This window comes from Notothenia coriiceps, unplaced genomic scaffold, assembly GCF_000735185.1.
Source record: "Notothenia coriiceps isolate Sejong01 unplaced genomic scaffold, NC01 NC01_scaffold00037246, whole genome shotgun sequence".
NCBI lineage: Eukaryota > Metazoa > Chordata > Actinopteri > Perciformes > Nototheniidae > Notothenia > Notothenia coriiceps.
The window spans coordinates 3,026,370-3,047,205 of record NW_011369947.1 but is presented as its reverse complement, the minus strand read 5'-3'; the positions used below and the strand labels follow the sequence as shown (position 1 = coordinate 3,047,205).

The following is a 20,836-nucleotide window of genomic DNA, read 5'->3' as shown; positions in this document are numbered from 1 at the left end:
CTGACGATTAATAATAATAAGTATAATGTAGATATTAGACAGAGGAAGAAGGAACACGACAGAAATCCTGGAAAACAAGTAAAAGTATGATTTTATTTCAGTTTGAAGATTTTAGACGAAGCTGATTGAAAAGAGAAAATATCAGATCTCACTAAAAAATAATTAAATGTCTTTTAAATTGATCTAAATTAGTCTTTTTTTACTTAATGCTTTTACTCTCAAATGGTTTTTGTAAAATACGTATTCCTACTTTCTCACATTAGCCTATCGTTGTGGTTTTTGCGATATAATGGCACATGTTTCTGACATTTCTAAAGGCAGAGGGAGCTTCAGAGTTTACTTGTATTTTAGGAAACAGAGGGAAACATGAAAACACAACACAGTAGTATTTGTTTTGACAATTGCATTATTATAGTGTATTATTCGGTTGAAAATGCATAAATGATCATAATTGAGGACAATTGAGCTTAAAATACCAACCAGGTCAACTTGGCTTTTTCTCAGATGTTCAGTCACATCTCATGGCCTTTAAAGAAGAACTGTTGGCTTTGAGTTCCTACAAAAACACACAAGTGTACTTTTACTCAAGCTATTACCTCCAAGTTCAAACATTTAAAATGATAATAATAATAATAGCAATAATAAAAGGAGTAAGAGTGTGAAAACGAACCAACATTCTGCATGCGTTAAATTGAATGTTGTTCATTGTTGTTTTCCGTCATGCTCTCATTTGGAAAGGGGGTAGTTTAACTTGCTGTTTTGTTTGTCAGCTCCTCTGTGACTCAGTGCACTAAACATACTGCGTGTTTGTTTATTGTTGTTGTTGTTAGTTTGCTCACAGAAGCTGAGGATGTGAGCTGAGTTTGGACCGATCAGCGACTCTGCTTATATCAGGAGGAGGAGGAGGAGGAGGAGGAGGAGGTGCAGATGAATCCGTTTAGCCTCAGAGAGAACCCCCTGCCTCCACTCCACCTGCAGGTTCTTCACGAACTGTCTGACTTCTGATCAGATTTTTATGATTTCTTCGCTTTAAACCTTTCAAACAAAACCAGCAGGTGGATTTTTCAACAGGAAGCGAAGAGAAGTGGCTCGTGTTGGTTGTTGAAATAGAACAAATGTAGATAACGATGCCTGGGACTTCAAACCAAACCAGGATCCAGTTGAGTGTTTTCCGGCAGTCTGTTTGTTCTTTTGTTGGCTAACTTACAAACAAACCAGATTTTATTATTATTATTATTTTTAAATGACCAACAACACAGGGCATCAAATACCACACACCCAATCAACCCAAGAGTAAACCGCATTAAAGACTTACATTTGCGTTGTGACGGATGAAAGCGAGGTTGCCTTCCTTGACTTGTTTGTTGGTCAACTATCAACCACGAAGTTCAACTTTAAAACACAACGTACATGCTCACAGAGAAACCAAACCAGACACATTAAAACTGTTACTTGCCGTACAGGACAGTTCCTTACGTCTTATTTCAATAACCAACTTCAAGCTGAATCAACCAGACTCCGTTCATGTTCTTCTGAATATAAGAGCACTTTCAAAAAGCTGCTAACGCACTATGCTCTCTTTAGTTTGCCGTCAAACAACAGGGAGTTCAAAGTTAGGTTTAAGTGTCTCTTAGGTGTTCTTCAATTGTCATTAAGGGGGTTACTGAGGTTTGAAGTACTTCTTATCTTATCTTACAAAGAGTTTCAGGGTTTTTATTCCAAGGGGTTCTGCTTCTAAAGTTGAGTTCTTGAACGTTTAAGTGACTCCTAAAGGTTGTAAGGGGGTTCCCAAAGTTAAGGGGGTTCCCAAAGTTAAGAGGTTTCTTATTGAGGTCTTAAATGTGGTTCCTGTGGTTAGGGGGTTCCATTAACCTGGAATAGTTTATTTGGGTTCTTAAGTAAAAAGCAGGGTTTTAAGGGGAGCGTTATAAAAGGTCGTCTGGCGGAGCTAATGCCTGATCAGAATTCTACCGGAGATAAAGTTAAATTCTGCTGTGATAAAACGCCATCCTGTTCTAAACCACATCAAGGATTATTTCTGAAACAGTATGGAGCTCAAATGCTTTTTCTCTTGCGGGTTTATCACAAGGTGAGTTCTTTTTTTATTTCCTGCTTTTTAAACACATGTGCTCTCCAGTACAGGTTAGCTCTGAGTTTTAGCGAGACGTAAACAAAGACGTCCAAAACACATTGGCATTGTTTCTGAGAGATTCTCTGTGGGTCCGCCGCCGATTTGACGTCATATCGGCAGCAAATCTGTATCCGCTCGTTGTACCTCCGTTTTTAAAAGATTTGGGTACGGAGGAAAAGAGAGAGGGTTTTATTTTCTGACGCTGCGTGAGTTCCCCGACGCACCGGGGACACATGTTGATGTATACAAGACATCACAAAGTGCATTTTGCATGATAGGTCCCCTTTAATGTATTTTCCAGATTGGTAGGAAGGTTCTAGAAGTTATTAAGGGAGTTGCAGGTCTTCTTAAGGGACTTTGTTTGGCCTTAGGGGTTTCCACTCCATTTAAGAGGTTTTAGGAGTTTGTAAAGGAGATCTTAATGTATTTGGGGGTTCCTTAAAGGGTAGGTTAAAAATTAGTGCGCTAAAGTCCTTTGGCTGCCGCTAACATTCACTCAGCTTATAGTTAATATAATATAGTTTAAAAAAGTGTATTGACAAACCCCAGGCTACCCAATGAAACAGATTCATACATCACATCTCCATCTTTAATGTGCACCCTGTTCCTACAACAAGGAGTTTGAATCTGAACGTCTGACCTTTATACGGTCCGATACCAGCTGGGACTTCACGTCAAACAAACCCTTCATTTGCTTCCAAATATAGAAACACACTCAAAAGTGTTATAGAAGATGAAACATTAACCATCTGTCTTTATTCTGCACCTTTCCAACATGTGTGATGGTTATTTTGAAGGAAAACATTATAACAGCTTGTTAGCATATTAACGCATAATTGACGGCTAAACAAACATATATTTAAAAGTTGAAAAAGCCTCGAGACCCACCTGTTCCGCACCGCATTTGACTGACCTTATAGCTTTGGGAAGCACCTTGAGATGACGTTGTTTTTAAAGTGTTCTATATAAATGAAATGTATTATTATTATTATTATTATTATTATTATTACTGTGGGGGAAACTTCTGAAGCAATTGGAGTCAGGACTCAAAGAGAGAGACACGAGGAGAGCTGGAGCTTTGATGAGAAACACTGACGGTTTATTTGGAGCTTCGGGCGGAGAATTCACAAAACATGTCACGAGCCACGGGTTGACCACACGGTAGAGACGCCACAATCAATTCTGAAGACCCCTTCCTCTGGTATGATGTTTTAACTAGTTCAGAGTGTAATAATCAACATTCTTCAATAGATAGACCAAACAGCTGAGGACACTGAATCACAGTTGTTGTCGCTTATGGCTCGGGGTCATCTACACCCCGAGAAGGATGTGTTCCAGGTGTCCCACAACAATAACTATCTCTGACTGAGAGTTGCCCGGTCACAAACTGGTAACATCAACAACTTGCTCGTGCAGCCCCTCCTTAAGGGAGATAACGGCTGATCAAGGGTTAGCGCATCTGCATCAGAGGGCGAAAGGTAAACATGTGTACAGAATTATTCCCTGACAATAATTATATTTATGACTATAACGTGTCTACTTTTATTACATGATTCTCTTTGGCTGGAACAAAAATATGTTTTAAATTTTTTTTTAATCAAAGACAAAGAAATATGATAGTGACCTCTGACCTCATCATAATTAACATCTCAACCATCATTAGAAACCAAATCAATCCGTTTTTTCTACATGCATGTTATTCAAAGATCTGCTTTTATTATCTATCTATTAATCCCATCAGTTGAAGCACAACAGGTTTAACTTTAATAACCCCCAGAAGAGTTTGAAGTTAGATTTCAGCGCAGAATAAAAGTGTTTCTAAAGGTCTAAAGTTCTGGTTTGTTTATGAAATGATGCTGGTGACAGATTTGATATTTGTCAATGAACACCGGCTGTTTTTCTGAAATGTAAAAAGTTCTGTTTCCCTTTCAAAGAAGCTGAAAGAGTGGAGGACGTGTCAGAGCATTAAGGGGTTCCTCAGGTTCTGACCAGAGCTTAAAGGGGTTTGTTAAGGGGTTCTCCGAGTTCTTTAGGTTTTTAGAGTCTAGTGTTAATAAGACGTTTCCTGATTTCCGGATTAAACTGGTTTCTGCTACTTCTCAGGGGTCTCTTATGTTCTCTAAGTGATATGTCATCCGGAGCATTTGTCTCTTAATTAAGGACCCTGTGTTTCGGTGAGTTCTTGAGGAACTTGTTTTTCTGGCATGCCTCCACAAAGAATCCAAGAACTCGCTGGAACTTTTCTTCTGGTATTCAAGGAAACACTGGGCGAGTAATTAAGACAGAAAAGATCAATTTAGTAGGAAACAAGTTGACTTAAGGGTCTTTAGACGTTTCAACATGTTCTGATGAGTTTCAGGGTTTTCTTTCAAGGGGTTCTAGTTCTGCTTCTAAAGTTGAGTTCTTGAACGTTTAAGTGACTCCTAAAGGTTGTAAGGGGGTTCACAAAGTTAAGAGGTTTCTTATTGAGGTCTTAAATGTGGTTCCTGTGGTTAGGGGGTTCCATTAACCGGTTTTCTGGGGTTTTCAGAGAACTTTTGGGTTTAAGTGTTTCTTAGGTGTTCTTCAGTTGTCATTAAGGGGGTTCCTGAGGTGTTTTTAAAGGTGTTGTTGGCAGTTATTAAAGTGTTTTGGGATAGGTTAAGGGGTTAACTGATTATTGAGGGAGAGTGTAAGGGGGTTGGTGGTATGCTAGAGATTTTAAGGGGGTGTTCAAAGTATTCCTGAGGATCCTTAAGGTATTTTCCAGATTGTTGGAAGGTTCTAGAAGTTATTAAGGGAGTTGCAGGTCTTCTTGTATTAAGAGGCTTTGTTGGGTCATTAAGGGGATTCATTAGGGGTTTCCACTCACTTTAAGAGGTTGTAGGAGTTTTTAAATTATATCTTAAAGTATTTGGGGGTTCTTTAACGGGTTACAGGTTTTTGGCTCATTTTATAATCTATAATATAGTTTAAAACGACCAAGACTAAAAAAGCTTAATGACAAAATGTTGAAAAATGAATAAAACACAAATGCTTACATCTTGTTGCAACATTACAGGAGATTAAACAGACCAACACCTTCATTTAAAATGACAGATTTCTCCAGGTTTAAGACATTAGAGATGTTTTGGATAACGTATACAAAACTCAACAAAGTATAGCAGCTATACTCAATCTAATGCATAAGAGTTACCTTTAGGGGACCATTTAAGGGCTTTTTTGGAGAGTTTTAACAGCAATTAAAGCTGTTTGATATGGTTTTATTTAGGAATATGAATTTGCATAACGGACAAAATGTGGTTGTTACAATAAACCCATGTTCTGTTTAATTAAAGTGAGTTTTTTACTCGTGTTTTTATTTCCTATACAGACGCTAAATGATTTCTCCACATGCTGACTGCCTGTAAACAGAGTATTATTATTATTATTATTATTATTATTATTATTATTATTATTCAGGGTATATGCAGGAATCCTGAAGTCAAATGTAATACCTTTTAAAACCTCTTTTAAGACCCTTTCCATACATTTTAAGACCTTAGAAAGGCTTTAGGGCCCAGAGAGAAAGTTGTGATGAGGCGGAGGGATATTACAGACAGAGGGCGCCTCCTACAGGCAGACACAGAAACTACAGCAACATACATAATGTACATTTCATCGATTTACTTTATGTTGGATCGACATCGACCTATTGTTCTTGTGCCACACTTTAATAAACAATTACATTTGATTTGATGTGAATAGATAAGCACGTTAAGATTGGACTTAATAGGAAACGTGTTTTTTTTAAATGTTTTTATCGACGGATACATTTATTTGACTTATTCAAAGACGTGACCCTGATCTGTTTTTATCTTTCCGATCAGATAAGTATTTAAATGTGAATGTAATTTGATGATATGAGTGAAACACTGACAGGTTGAATGAGATACATGTCCATGTGGGCGTGAATCTGATTAAACTGTCAGATTAGAAGCGTCAACAAACCGTGAAGTTCTTACTTTGCACGTGTATAATATCTGCTGATAATTACATTTCATTGTGATTTATAATCATCAGCTATATCTCCTTTTCTTGTATGATATAATGACCATGAGCATTTTTGTGGAGGCACATTGATGTTATTTCAATATAGATATCATATTTCTGTGAATGCTGCTATAATGGCTATTTTCGCCTGAAATCAAACAATACGTTAAAGTAAAAGACAACAGTTTGTTAAAATGAAAAACCAAGCCAAAGTGTCTGACAATGTCAATTAAATACAATTTCTGCAGCTTTTTGACACAAAGTTCTATTTTTTCTGCGAATATTTCCTGCTTTTTTTTAATATCATTCGTGAAAAAACTCTTCCTTTTGGTTTTAATCCAACTTGCTTCTTTCAATATATTTACACTAAATTACATTAGAATCAGCATTGACTGTGATTGCACAACATCGTGTTTTGGCCCCGAGACCCTCAATTGGAAATTAGTTCAGTACACTTTGTTAAAATAATAACATGTGTGACAGATGTGTTAAATAAGCTGACTGATCATTGTTGTGTTTAGAATTATTTGTTTAATAGGATTGTAGGAACATGTTCAGTGTATTTTGTTGATTTGATTAAGATACAGAGAAGTGCTGTTTCAATAAGCATTCATTTGACTAGGCTACGTCATCAATTGCTTAATCTTTAAGATTTTAATGGCAAAACATGCATGTTTTAAGGAGAAGAAAACAGCATAAATCCATTCCTGAGTGCTAGAATATTGTATATCCTGCCACCAATGGAAACCAGCTGAGTTTGAACAGGCTGAAAATAAATAGATAAATCCTCTGCAAGAAGCTGATGCATTAAACCGCAAAAACGGACTCATTTTGCAACAGAAACAGTCCCAGTCTGTGCAGTGATGAATTGACATTTAAACTGTGATTGAACTGGTTAAACTGGGGTTTTGTCTGCAGCAGAAATCACTCAGACATTTCTGTCTCTGCTCTCCTGCTGGTTTCTGTTTTTTTTGTCTGTAGCCGTGAGCCTTGTGTTGAAACGGGAATCAGACGGAGGCCTGCAAGGACAAAAATGTGTCCAATACAAAAACATATAACGGTGACAGGGAAGCTGTTGGTCACTCAGTGTGTGTGGAGCTTTATATATATACAGTCTATGGTGTGGAGCTAAGATACAGTGTTTTTAAATATCATATTATTTATAATTAAAGCCTTTAATTTGCAAACAAATATTTATGCGCATTAAATACAGTCGGATTTTATTTTTTTTAATATATTTGATATTTTTTATAGATAGGAAAACAAACTCATATATCACCTTTAAGTGTCTGATTTAACTTAAATCATATCCATGGAGACAGCAAACGTCTCAAAGGCTCTTAATATATTAAATGAGCTTACATTCTTATCGCTATCATCATGCCACTATTTGTTATTGCATAATTTAAAGGCTATTTCGTTTCCAGTTCTTCATTTATTAAATGCAAACATGTTCACTTTACATGAGATTGAGTTTACTTACGAATTTTTTTAAACAATTAAATATATTGCATGACAAATTAAATACACCATTAAAAAAAACTATTACAGTAATATGGCTTAATTGGTTTTTGACTGGAAGTATTTTGTAAGATTTTCAAAAATGTTGCGCATTTTATTGTTTAAAAATATTGCATTAATCCATAATAAATGTTTTTAACTGTTGTTGTTTCAATTGTTTGACAAACTTGTGTTTACTTAATGTCCGTTTTATGTAACCGTCACGTGTTTTGGACCAAACCTTGATGCTGCAGTTTTGAAATTGATGTTGAATCTTTAACATTTATAGGAATCTGTGGATCAAATCAACAAACACCTCTCGCAGGGAAACATGAATTCACACAGGACGAGAAGGGCCTCGGATTATGAAACAAAAAGCATGAAAAGTGAGAGAAGCCGCACAGAGAGAGAAGAAGAAGAGCTTCCTGCTGTCCTGCAGCACAAAAACAAGCAGAAGAGAAAATCATTAGCTGTGTTGGCGCCGCAGGGTTAATGGTTCAATCAATGTCAAGCGCTGGAAATAAACTTTTGAACCGGACAATCTGCCGGCTGGAGCTCTCAGACTCACACCGAGAGAGCCGGAGGAGAGAGGCGCTTTACCACAGCGACAGCGACACCATGAGGCCGCGGGAGGAACTACATCTCGAAATTTGCAGACAGGTCATAGAGCAATAAGTAAAGTAGTACTTATATCTAACTACTCGTCTAAATCTGCAGGGATCAGAGAGGAGGAAAAGCAGTAAGTAAAGAAGTACTTCTATCTAACTACACCTCAGAGGGAAATATTGTACTTTTTACAGCCGTAGTTGCCTTTTACGTAATAAAATGCATGTGCTGATATGATATTATGCAGTACTGTAGTAATAATAATACATTTAATTTTCATAGCGCTTTTCCCAGTGCTAAAAGATGCTTTACACAAATTCAGAAACAGAAACAGCACAAAGAAACAAACTAATATATCGAGGAAAAGTCTTAAATTGGCTCCACATCGTCAAATGTCAACAGTAAAATGCTTGTTTTATAATATGATGTTGTGGAAAGAGCAAAGAACATTGAACTGGTTATTCTTCTGTACTTCAACATGACATTTTTAATGCTTGTAATGGAGTATTATAAGACAGTAGTTTCTATTTCTAATTTTAGTTAAGTAAAGTAACTGGGAACTATTCTTTCACCACTGGTTAAGAGAAAATAAAAAGCAAGTACTGCAACTGACAAGAAACTAACATTGAGTTGAAAAAATACTATACAAGTACTATTGAAAAATGTACAATATAACAGGATTCGGATGTGGCTATTTCCTGGAGCTATTACCCACTTTACTGACTGGAAAATAAAAAACGATGGACATTTTTTGGGTAAATAAATCAATAAACGGTTGGCGGCGTGTGGTGCAGTGGATTGGGTGTTGGTTTTCGGATCAGGTGGTCACAGGTTCAAACCCCACTGCAGTCAGCATGTTGTTGTGTCCCTGAGACACTTCACCCCAAATTGCTCCTGTGGGGATTGTCCACAGTATTGAGTATACAAGTTTCTTTGGATAAAAGCGTCTAACAAGTGACATGTCATGTAATGAGTTCAGTTATAAGTTAGCAAAATCAATCAAATGAAGGTCAATGATGGTTGAGTTGAAGATGCTTCACAGCTTTCATCACAGCTCTCCAGAGGGTTTACTTTATTTAGTTGGCAGCTCATTCCTTGGAACAGCAGCTTCAGATTGCTGATAACAAGAGGACATAGGAGGGGTGTATTTCAAGGTGGTTATGTAAATAAGTTATTGGGCTTTTTTCTGATCAACTTAGATTTGTTAGGAAATGTTTTCAGCTTGAATTGACTGAAAGTGGGCGTATCAACACATGAACACTGTGTAATATATGTTTACATGTATATTTAAGAAGTACAATACAAGACAAGCCATCAGGTCTCACATCACTTCTCTATCACTCTGGATTGAATTAAAGCAGAATGAAATGAGCCAGCAGTCCCAACGTAGTGAGAGTCGATGAAGGGGAACTCACTCTGAGAGCGAAGCCAGACCTCCTCCATTAATCTCCTCCAGGCTCCATCGTCACGCCTCTGTGGGTTCATTGGCTGTAGTAATTAGGCAGCGTAATGAAAGGGTCTCTGTGTTACATTACTACAGCTACTAAATGAGAAAATAAATTAACCAATCAATGAGAAACAAAGTCTTAGAGTTAAAAATAGAAAGGTCAGCATTTATCTTCCAGAAACAGACATGGAGATAATAATGATTTCAGCTTTTACTTCTTTTAGTTTATTTTTAATGTGATTTACACAAAGGCCGAAACCATGCAGATAGTTCTCAACTGATGGTTCATGTGAGTCTCCTGACACACCGGCATAGAGTACACACATCCTTTACTCGAGTAGAAGTACACACATCCTTTACTCAAGTAGAAGTACACACATCCTTTACTCAAGTAGAAGTACACACATCCTTTACTCAAGTAGAAGTACACACATCCTTTACTCGAGTAGAAGTACACCCATCCTTTACTCAAGTAGAAGTACACACATCCTTTACTCAAGTAGAAGTACACCCATCCTTTACTCAAGCAGAAGTACACACATGCTTTACTCAAGTAGAAGTACACACATCCTTTACTCAAGTAGAAGTACACACATCCTTTACTCAAGTAGAAGTACACACATCCTTTACTCGAGTAGAAGTACACACATCCTTTACTCNAAATACAGTTGCAAGAAAAACCCTTTGGAACTTCCTGGATTTCTGCATAAATTGGTCATAAAATGTGTTCTGATCTTCATCTAAGTCACAACAATAGACTGTCTATTGTTGTGACTTAGATGAAGATCAGAACACATTTTATGACCAATTTATGCAGAAATCCAGGAAGTTCCAAAGGGTTTTTCTTGCAACTGTATTTACGCCATATAATTGAAATATTAATAGTGTTTGGCGATTAGACCCCAATCCTGATATCATATATCTAAAGGGCGAAGTGAGTATAATAGAAAAACCATAACATTTATGTATTTAGCATCCTATGTTTATATATTTAGTTTTAGCAGTACATTTGTCTATTACAGTGTATTCTTACTTATTTTGTATATTTGATATTGTGTTTTCTATGGATACCCTATAGGTATTTATCTTTATACTGTTGATATACAGTATATATTTAAAACATAGCAATGCCTTGTTAACATGCTGCTGTAACAAAACTATTTCCCAATTTGTGATCAATGAATATATCTAATCTAAATATTATTTATATATTATTTTATTACAATGAATCATCTTTGACTTTGTGTCACTATAACACCAAGGCACACACGTCACTGTTTTTATTCTGTTGTCTATTTTATTATATTGTTGTTGTTTTGTTTCAACCATTTTACTCCGTAGCACTTTGAGTTGTGTTTACTCAAATGAAAAGTGCGCTTGTAAATAAAATGGATTATTANCTAAATATTATTTATATATTATTTTATTACAATGAATCATCTTTGACTTTGTGTCACTATAACACCAAGGCACACACGTCACTGTTTTTTATATTGTTGTTGTTTTGTTAAAACCATTTTACTCCGTAGCAGTTTGAGTTGTGTTTACTCAAATGAAAAGTGCGCTTGTAAATAAAATGGATTATTATTATTAATTTGTAAATACATTTTAAACTTGTTTTTTTGTGGTCATTTTATCTTCTTGTCTGTATTGCAGGTCGCTGGGAGTGTCCGTGGCATCAGTGTGATGTCTGCTGTACGGAGGCGGCCTCTTTCTGCGAGATGTGCCCCAGCTCGTTCTGCAACCTGCACCGCGACGGCCTGCTCTTCATCTCCAAGCTGGACGGGAAGCTGTGCTGCAGCGAGCACGACCCCTGTGGTCCGGACCCCCTGGAGCCGGGGGAGATCAGAGAGTACAGCACCCCTCCCAGAGCCCTGACCTCGGGGCTGGGCATGGCCGTCATCCCCTCCTCTGGCCCAAACACCTCCGGGACCACCGGACAGAACCAGAACTCCAGGAAGGTGCGAGAGGTCGTCGAAGCTGAGACACTTCCTGCTTTCTCCATCCCGGTTGCCATCACTATCCCCGTCCCCCCCGGCTCCTCGTCTCCTCCCAGCAGCCCTCCGGTGTACGACCTCCCTCACTACTCGCCCATATCCTCGTATGAAGAGGAGAGAGACGTGGAAGAGGAGGAGCTTCTGGATGAAGTGGAGGAGGAGGAGGAGTCGGAGGAAGAGGAAGAGGAGAGGAGGAAGAAGAAGGTGAGGAGACGAGCCAGAAATCAGATCCTCATGAAGAGGATGGAGAGGCAGTGATGGAGTACGTGGAGATCAAAGAGGAGGATGAGGAGGAGGATGAGGAGGAGGAAGAGGAAGAGGAGGAGGAGGAGGAGGAGGAAGAGGAAGAAGAGGAAGAGGAGTGACGCATGTTGGATTATTATATCTGCAGGCGAGAGCCCTCAGCAAATGAAGATTTCCCGACCACACGTAGCCCGGTCTGTCACTGTTTGTATCTGATGAGCTCGTGGACATATGGAGGAACATTTTAGGACAAAGATAAATCAACACATAAAATAAATAAGAATAAAATACTGTACAGAACCATATTTATACACAGCAGATATTATTTATTTAGTTTTGTCCTCACAATCCTAACACTCTTGACGCAGTGACTTTGCACACACTGGCGCAGACTGCACCTTCAAACTCGAGATCTGACAAAGAAAATCATCTGGGACTTCTCCATGAAAATGACTTTGTAAACATATTTCTCACCGATTTCTCTTAGTATTTGCAGTATTGCAAGAAGCTTCATGTAGTTGGAGAGAGTCGTTGTATCTGCAGAGTGTACTGTAGGTGTTTCGTGCTAGAAAAGACTGCATCTTCAGTCCATGTTATTAACCTTGACTTGGTTGCATTTGAATCAAATGGTGACCACGTGTTTGAAAGACCCAGAAACACATTACATGTTCTCTTAATAACTCAATGGTCTGCTATCAGCACAGCTTCAACTGGACTCAGAAGGAATTCCTTGGGAGTTTTAAAATATCAGTTTAACTAAAGTATGTATAATATAATTTTACTCGACCCAGGCTTCCATTTTACTCCCCTGCCTATTTCCTACGGTGCTTCACAGTCAGACGATCTACGATAATATGTGAATGTGCCACATGATGGGCTGCCTGGTGTAGCTTCAAGGTGAAATCCACGACGCAAACAACAGGCTTTTTGCTGGTTTGAGACCGAAGCTGGCAGCGGCAAGCATCAACATTTGACCATTTCATGCCAAAAAAACTGCTGAGGATTCAGTGTGAGCGAGAATAGTCCTCGTGCTTCAGAGAAAGTGTTTATACACCGTCTCGTAGGTTAATTAGCAGCTCTACAAGGAGACATAGCAGAGATAGCACTGTGTGTGTATGCTGTGCTCTGTAGTCATTATTTATGAACTGTTCTGTGATGACGATGAGGAGATCCATCGAGGGGAATCAAGGGTCTTCAGCGGGACGTTCAAACAGACTTCCACCATGACGCTTGCACTTGTTTTTTTGCCATGCGTGTTTTCGCTCTGTCTTCAAGCTTATTATGGTCTGTGTTATCTGCCAATGCCTTAGAGTGTATTTCTTTGGAGATATTTTGAAGGAATGGTTTCCCTACTTATGCCTTTTTACAGTTTCCCAAAAGCAATGTTTCATTCCTGTGTAATTATGACCTGTTAGATCTCAACCATTGACCTGCTATATATATATAAATATATATGGAAAAGAAAATAGGAAATAAGCTTCGTACTGGCCTCGTTCTTTTTGTTTATTGGTCCAACATGAAGCTACATCTGTGAGCCTCTTTATAATGGGTTTGATGACACAAGCTATACTAACTACTCATGTGGCTTTAAATATATTTAATTGAATCAATGCCAATGCATATAAGTGCTTCGTAAAATATTTTGAAAAGGGTAAGAGAACGATTAGCCTCACTGTTTTTTTTGTTGTCGTTATGCTTACGAAACTTAGTAAAAATAATATGGTTGTAACATTTAAATGTCCTGCAAAGTACGATTGAGATTTTTTCGGAAAGACTGATTTGCAAAATGCTAATGAACTTGAGATTTCAGCAGCACAGTGAAGTTTGTAAGTTGGATATTCGGCCGACATCTTACAGGGCGTCTTCCTGTCTTAAATGACACAAAACCAATTAGGCTACTATATTCATTTGAATATTTCGTTGTCTTTCAAAGGTCCATTTTGAACAGCTTTCATGTCATGTGACTCATTGACTCTTAATCAATATGACATTGTATAACTACTCTGGAAAAGGGGGCCACACTTCTTATTGATTCGAGTGCTCCTTCTATTGGATACAATTATCTTCTTCACTTCTGGATAGATTATGGAGTCTTTACAACACATGACATGGAAACTGTTAAAAAAAAAAGAAATCCTTTTATCCATTTCATTATGGATTGGGATGATTTGTAATACATTTCCTTTCCCGTATATTGCCATTATTCTTACCCAAGGCAAAAGAGTGAATCCCCATCAGATCTTTAAAAAGTTATTTCAACAAGCTTTTAATTTCACAGAACATATGACTTTACATCGCCCTCCATAAAAAATATTGTGCATTTAATTTCCAGCAAATGACACATCAACACGTCAAAGCAGCGACACGGAGGAAACAGATATTATCTTTTATTTCCCCACGTCTTCCAGGCAGCATAACTTAAAAAGGCAATAAATTAGAGTCCTGAAGTGAGACAGCTGTACAGATTGTTCTGAGGACATCGAGAGGACATGTTTCCACATTCAACCACAACGGCTTTTCTCTTGTTGGTGAAATCTGCAGTTTTTCACCATAGTGGAGGGGAACTTAAGTGTTTCTTAAAAGCTTCAAAAAGGAACATGTCACTGAAGCAACAGACTGAACGAATATTTGCCAGTCACGTTTCCATATGTGCTCTATGCATTTGAAATGACAAAATATAATTTTAGAGTTTAAATGTGGAAAAGCAAACGTTAAAATGTTCTTTCAGTCTGCTCAGGTCATGCAGTTGAATTACAGAGATTTTGGCGTCAAGTGAAATCAGAATCATAGCTTATTCTGCAAAAGATGATGTGCCAGAAACATGTTGTCGTCACTGTGGATGTATTATAGGAACATGAAACTGGACTACAAAGATGGCGGCCATTCATTTGAAAGAAAGTGCATAACCACATTTTTTACCAACTTCAGTACATCCCATAAACGTTACATTGGGATGACTTGGAGGGCTATTCAGACATCAATATATGCGTTGTCAATAGTCTTATAGACGTCTCTTTTATAATGGCAGTCTCACCGGGAAAAGCTTTTAGGTGCGGCAGTGTTTTTTTATTTCTGCAGTACCACGAGTGACCCCTGCTTGTTATCAATACATCCAGAATGTTTTTGTAAACGTTAAAGAGCCAGCGCTCTGCAAAATGTTGGACATTTAATTTGTGGGTAGTAAGGCATAAATTCATATCATTCGTATCATTTCATTCATGCACTGGTGAGACTTCTTTTAAGGTCTGATCAAAATCGTTTTCTTCCTTGTTTCATAAGTTACGATAGATAGGGGGGACAAGAGGTTATGCTTTTACAAAGATGATAACCTTTTTGGTAACTTTAAGAAACCCTTTTCCCCAACCAAAATACATTTAAAAAAGGGATCTTAAATACTGCAAAACCTTATTTTCCTCCACCTTCCCTCTAGTCATAGAGAGAAACATATTTAGATCAGATGTCAAGAGTTGTCTCACCAGACTTAGTTTTTCTCATCGGCCTCTCAGGGCTTCTGTAAACGGGAACATTGGAGTGTTTGGTTTTTCAGATCCAGCTTGCTTCACTCCACTCCTGTCAGGTTGTGCAGGAATAACAGACAACAAGGTTAAATAGCTGAACAAAAGCCCTCCTCGATCTCTGCACTGCAAACAATCACTTTTTTTACTTCTGTGGTCCAATCCAGAAGAAGCTACGGAAGAACAAGGACATCGCTGGGTAAAGTGTTGTGTTGTTTCCATCCCTCACAGCCAGTAACAGCCTCTGGCAGATCTTCTTCCATAACGTTTTTCAGCCGTCAGTTTTTTTTTTTTTAATGGCACAAAAGAAACCTATTGAAAAACATATTGTGCAACTTGGTATTTTGTGACTTGGATCCCAGCTCCAGAGCAGAGTTTCCCATCAAATGTATCCAGCATAAAATCCAGGTTTTTCATCCAACCGGAAGTGAGGCGAACAAGTCCGTTTCCCTTCCTCTTCCTCAGTTGTTATGGCAACAGGAATAGAAATATGAGTCCTTCTTCTGGCTCAAGTCCACGCTCGTTTCCTCTGCTGAAACACAGGAAGACACAGTATACGGTATTTAAAAATACATTATCTTGATCCCTCTTTCTCTTGCTGCATCTTGTCTCTAACCATAACACTAAATAACATGTATGTTATAAGAGCATTCAAAAGTAGGGATGGTAAATGGACTGTACTTATATAGCGCTTTGTCCAGTCTTTAAGACCCCTCAAAGCGCTTTACATACGACATGTCGTTCACCCATTCACACCCATTCATACAGAGCAGTGTACCTTAGGATCTAACATTCACACACCGTTGGCCATCGGGAGCAACTCAGGGTTAAGTATCTCGCCCCAGGATACATTGACATGTTGAGTGCATGGGCTGGGATCGAACCCACAACCTTCTGGTTGAGAGACGACCGCACGGCCTCGCAGCCACAGTCGCCCATAAGTAATCTAAATATTTGGTCTAGGAAAATGTGTGAATGAAGCATTTCGCAGAGAAGTCCCGGCCTACAAACTGTATTCTGTAGACTTAATAAAAAAGCCCTGTTTGGTACGGATCCTCTTAAAAAAAAATGATACCATGAGCATTTTAATGATAAAAGATGATTTTAAAAAAAATTATCGATTCGTATAATACAACATATTATCACAATTGCAATATCAGTCAATATAATCACAATGAGATTTTCTATCAAATCGTGCAGCCCTATCCAAGAGTAGATATAAATAAGACTTGAATTAGCCAATAGCCTCAAAGGAGTTTGTTCATAAGTTGCTTCGGTATTCTATCATTCGTCTATCTCACTGTATATTTCTTATTGTCTGTTTACATGTCGCTGTACTCGGCCGGTTTAGTCCTGTTATCACTTATTATCACTAAATCAGCAGGTCACCATTGAAAAAGAGGTCAATGATCTCAATGGGTTTTCACCTGAATAAATAAAGGTTTTGAATTGAATTGAATTGAAATGAATAGCTAAGTAACAGCTCTGGGACAAATTCAGGTGGTAGACTTTCTATTTTCTTTTAGATTATAGCCAAATAAACTGTTTCTAGGTCTACACAGATGAATGAGAGATACTTACACTAGGGCAGGTGTTAAGTTGTATCAATGGAGAGCAGTGAGCGGTGAGTTTGGGGGGGAAAGGGGTCAGTATGTCCCAATCCCCTATTTAAAGGATTCATCCACAGTGTGTGTTAATAAAGCACTCACGTTTCATTTCCTGGAAGGCATTGCTGTTGTAATCCTCTGCAACTTTCTGGAACAACTCATCTGTCAGGGAGAGGAAGAACGAGTCCTGTCAGTTTCCATCAGTTCATTCACAGAAACAAGTCCATGCGGTATAAAAGCAAAGAGTCCATTCGGCTCAGTGCACTTTCACTATGACGTTATCTCTGCTAGGAAACATGCAGCGAGGCTAAAAGGCCACACATAAGCCATTACTGCGTTTCTCTCCTAGAATCTGAATTATTTACACAAGTTAATGTTGTGGTAGATTGTAAAACTGTAACGTATAATGTTCATTCGGATATAAATACGTTTTTAAAATAGTTTCCATGAACTGTTTACAGATAAAAGGCTGTGAGACTCTCTTCCTCTGTGCTGTCTTTTTTTTATAAAAACATAAATATATGTCTCCTACGTCTCAACTTGACTCATGTGTTAGGTTTTTATGCACTTCCCTTTTTCCTTCAAGAGAATCAGGGCTGCTTTCAAATAGCCACGGCTACATTCCCCTCGTTAATATAGTTGTAATGTTTCCCATGCTGGCATCAAGCTCTCGATAATACTGCTGAGATTGTTATCTTTACTGCAAATGTAATGCCACTGCCTTTTGTCCTTCAAACATACTGAAGACACCCATTATGTAAATACTTGTGTCCCAGCTGATTTTAAAAGTATTGATCTGCCAACAATCTGAAATCATTCAAAAAAGCCCTCAAAACTCACCTTTTCACTCTTCCCTTCAACTCCTCACCCACTAACTCCTCACCCACTAACCCCTCGCCCCTATTCCACCGAGCTTTGAACATTTTATATTTGTTGTTATTTTTCTTTACTTGCTTGTAAAGCGCTTTGAGCACCAGGAAAAGCGCTATATAAATATTATTATTATGATGCAGAGAAAGATTAAATGTGTGCAGTTAATGAACATCAAGAGAACACCCAGCTCTTCTTCGAACAATGATAATACATATTCTTCTTTTTGTTTCCTCATTGATGTTGTTAGTTGCATGTCCATACAGACTTATTGTGTTTTAAAGGTCACCTATCATGCTATTTTTAGGCCATAGCATATAAAGCATATACAAATATATAAAAAACATGTCAATTAAGTGTTTTGTTCAAAATACCAAACAGATCACCCATTCTAGCCGTGCCTCATATCCCTCTATTTCACTTCCTGTTTCAAAAGTGATGATTAGGGGTATAAAGCTTTTTTTTTTTAAATGATTTTTTTTAAAAAGGAGGGGGCTGAGCGCATGCGGGACCCGGCAGCTACTGTCTAAACTAAATGCTGCCATCATGGATTATCAAGGATTATCTCTGAAACAGTATGGAGCTCAAAGGCTTTCTCTCTTGCCGGTTATACCACAAGGTGAGTTCCTTTTTATTTCCTGCTTCTTCACANATGCGTGTTCGTGCATATACCACACACCCAATTACGATTGCATGTTCAATTCACTACCCTGGAAGTTAATACAGTTGTTAAAGTTGGAACAGCCTGTGGACAGCCGTTCTTCCTTGCATGTCAGTCGCCGACACCTTCTTACAGAGGACAGGCACATCTAGCTGCAGCACGACCCGTATATTTCCGCACGCCGTGTTCTCAAGACATATTTTTTTTAACATTTTCAACATGGTGGATAAATCCTTATATGCTCCCGGCAACACACTGAACGTCAACTTTGCCTCCTTATTACACTCACCCCTACTTTAGTGGGAACAATGAGTCTGCGTCTTTGATGCACACAGGAATAAACGCAGATCATACTCTGGCTGCAGCCTTTACCGGTACTTGTTTTTGATCAAAGTCAATGCGGAAAACCTGAGCACTCACACAGGTGGGTGGAGGTGAAGGGAATGAGCACTTTTACAGCCTTTTTGGCGAGGTGGGGGAACTCGGTCTCCACAGACAGCCACAAGTGGGCAAGTGTCACTTTACTCGTCTTTTTCTCGTTCTTTTGTGTCTCACGCTGCGCCTCCCCAGAAGCTCTCTGGCGCCCCCCAGGGGAGGCGCGCCTCACACTTTGAAAACCGCTGGTCTAGAGAATGCACCAGACAGCATCTAAGACCTGCAAAAATCTAAATTTTCTAGGGGGAGGCCCCCCAAACCCTTTGTGCGTCTTTTCGTCCGCGCGCATTTTCAGGACAATCTCTATTGGGCTCAGGGCCATCTGTAAATTGGCTTAGATGGCCCACAGGGCCATCTCCCAAAATCCTTAATGTCATGCACTGGCAGCACTTGCAGTAAACGTGTTACCTTGGAGGCGAAGATGGCCTTGTCGTTGGGAGCGTCTCGAAGCAGAGAAACCGTCAGTTTGGTGGGAATGTCTCCGAACCCTGGGATCTTATAGGAGCCAGGACCCCGGGTGAGGAGGACCCCCTGGGGGGAGTAATGCAGCTCCTCCAGGGTGAAGAGGCCCACTCCCTGCATGAATGCCCCCTCCACCTAAACACAACATAAGAATAATAATAACAAGACGTTAATTTAGAATAGAATAGAATCCTTTACTGTCATTATACAGGTACTATACTTCCCCGAAACATTGTGGAACAATTCGTGCACTCACCTGCCCGATGTCTATGGCTGGGTTCAGGCTGTGGCCGACGTCCATCACTATGGTGGTGCTCAGGTTCTACAACACAATTATAATAAACATTTTAATATTTAATTTACACAAAAAAGACTAGGCATTCTGAGAGGAAGTGCATTTTTGTATTAATTGTTTTACTTATATGCCCTTTGCGTCAATTAAGATAAATAACACCAACTAATTAACAATTAGTGTTAATTATAGACTGATTGAGCCAATAAGGGCCTGGTTTGACTTTGATCTGGTAACAAACAGGATGGTATCGAAGGTGAATACAGTAAAAAAACAGGGGGCCTATTAATGAGCCCTGTGGGACTCCTTTTTATTTACACAAAAAAGAGCAGGCAATCTATTTGGACAGTTTAAACTATAACAGATCCCTTAATCAATATTTTCTGATTTATTTTTTTTAAGTTTGTACCTTGTGAGCTCCGGTCAGGCAGTCGATCTCCACCTCCGAACACGCCACCCCGTACGTGAAGTAGTTGAACGCTCGGCCGGAGTTTGTTTCAAAGTCGTAACCCAGATCAGGCGTCCTGATAGGAAACAGGAAGCAGTCAAACTCCGTACAGAGCTTCATTTATCAACAGGTGAACTGACCGGGTGAACTCACTTGTAGAAACCGTTGGCGCTGAGGTTGACCCGGTTGAAGTACGCTGCTCTCACCTGAAACACCGACAGAAGGGTTAATGACTGTGATTACACCTGTAGAAAGGTGTTGTGAAAATACTGAGTGTCCCCTTCCAACATGAGAGTAACCTGATAACAAAGGTATCAACTGTAGCTGTGAACATGACAGGATGTGTGATTACCTAGAAGAGCATCAGGACTGTTTGAGGCATATGATAGCTATGTGATTAACATGATGATTCAGCCCCTATGGAGAGAGACATATGACAAGCATGATCATTTCTGACGTGGAGCTAATCTGAAGTAAACATTGAATACTGCTTTCTATTCCTCCATCTTGTGACTGTGGAACTCCCTCTCTTGGATATCAGCATGTGAAGGACACTGTTCAGGAACTAGTTGATGCTCTGTATGTGATGACTACTTCCATTCTGGAGAGGA

General features: G+C 38.9%; 1 protein-coding gene and 1 long non-coding RNA gene across 2 annotated transcripts in view; both read right to left on the bottom strand.

The window, feature by feature from the left end:
* Positions 1-14,176: 14,176 nt before the first annotated feature.
* LOC104965588 (uncharacterized) lies at positions 14,177-17,948 on the bottom strand. Its single transcript, XR_800549.1, has 2 exons — positions 17,160-17,948; positions 14,177-15,982 (listed from the first exon to the last, which is right to left on the bottom strand). It is a non-coding gene; the product is annotated as an uncharacterized lncRNA (long non-coding RNA).
* Positions 17,949-18,212: 264 nt separating this feature from the next.
* LOC104966294 (xanthine dehydrogenase/oxidase-like) overlaps positions 18,213-20,836 on the bottom strand; it is a 12,349-nt gene continuing 9,725 nt past the window's right edge. The window contains exons 5-9 of the mRNA XM_010795480.1: positions 20,379-20,431; positions 20,187-20,301; positions 19,742-19,807; positions 19,432-19,620; positions 18,213-18,224 (exon numbers count right to left, since the gene is read on the bottom strand). Of these exons, the coding sequence (XP_010793782.1) occupies positions 18,213-18,224; positions 19,432-19,620; positions 19,742-19,807; positions 20,187-20,301; positions 20,379-20,431 (435 nt within the window). The remainder of the gene's footprint in view (positions 18,225-19,431; positions 19,621-19,741; positions 19,808-20,186; positions 20,302-20,378; positions 20,432-20,836) is intronic.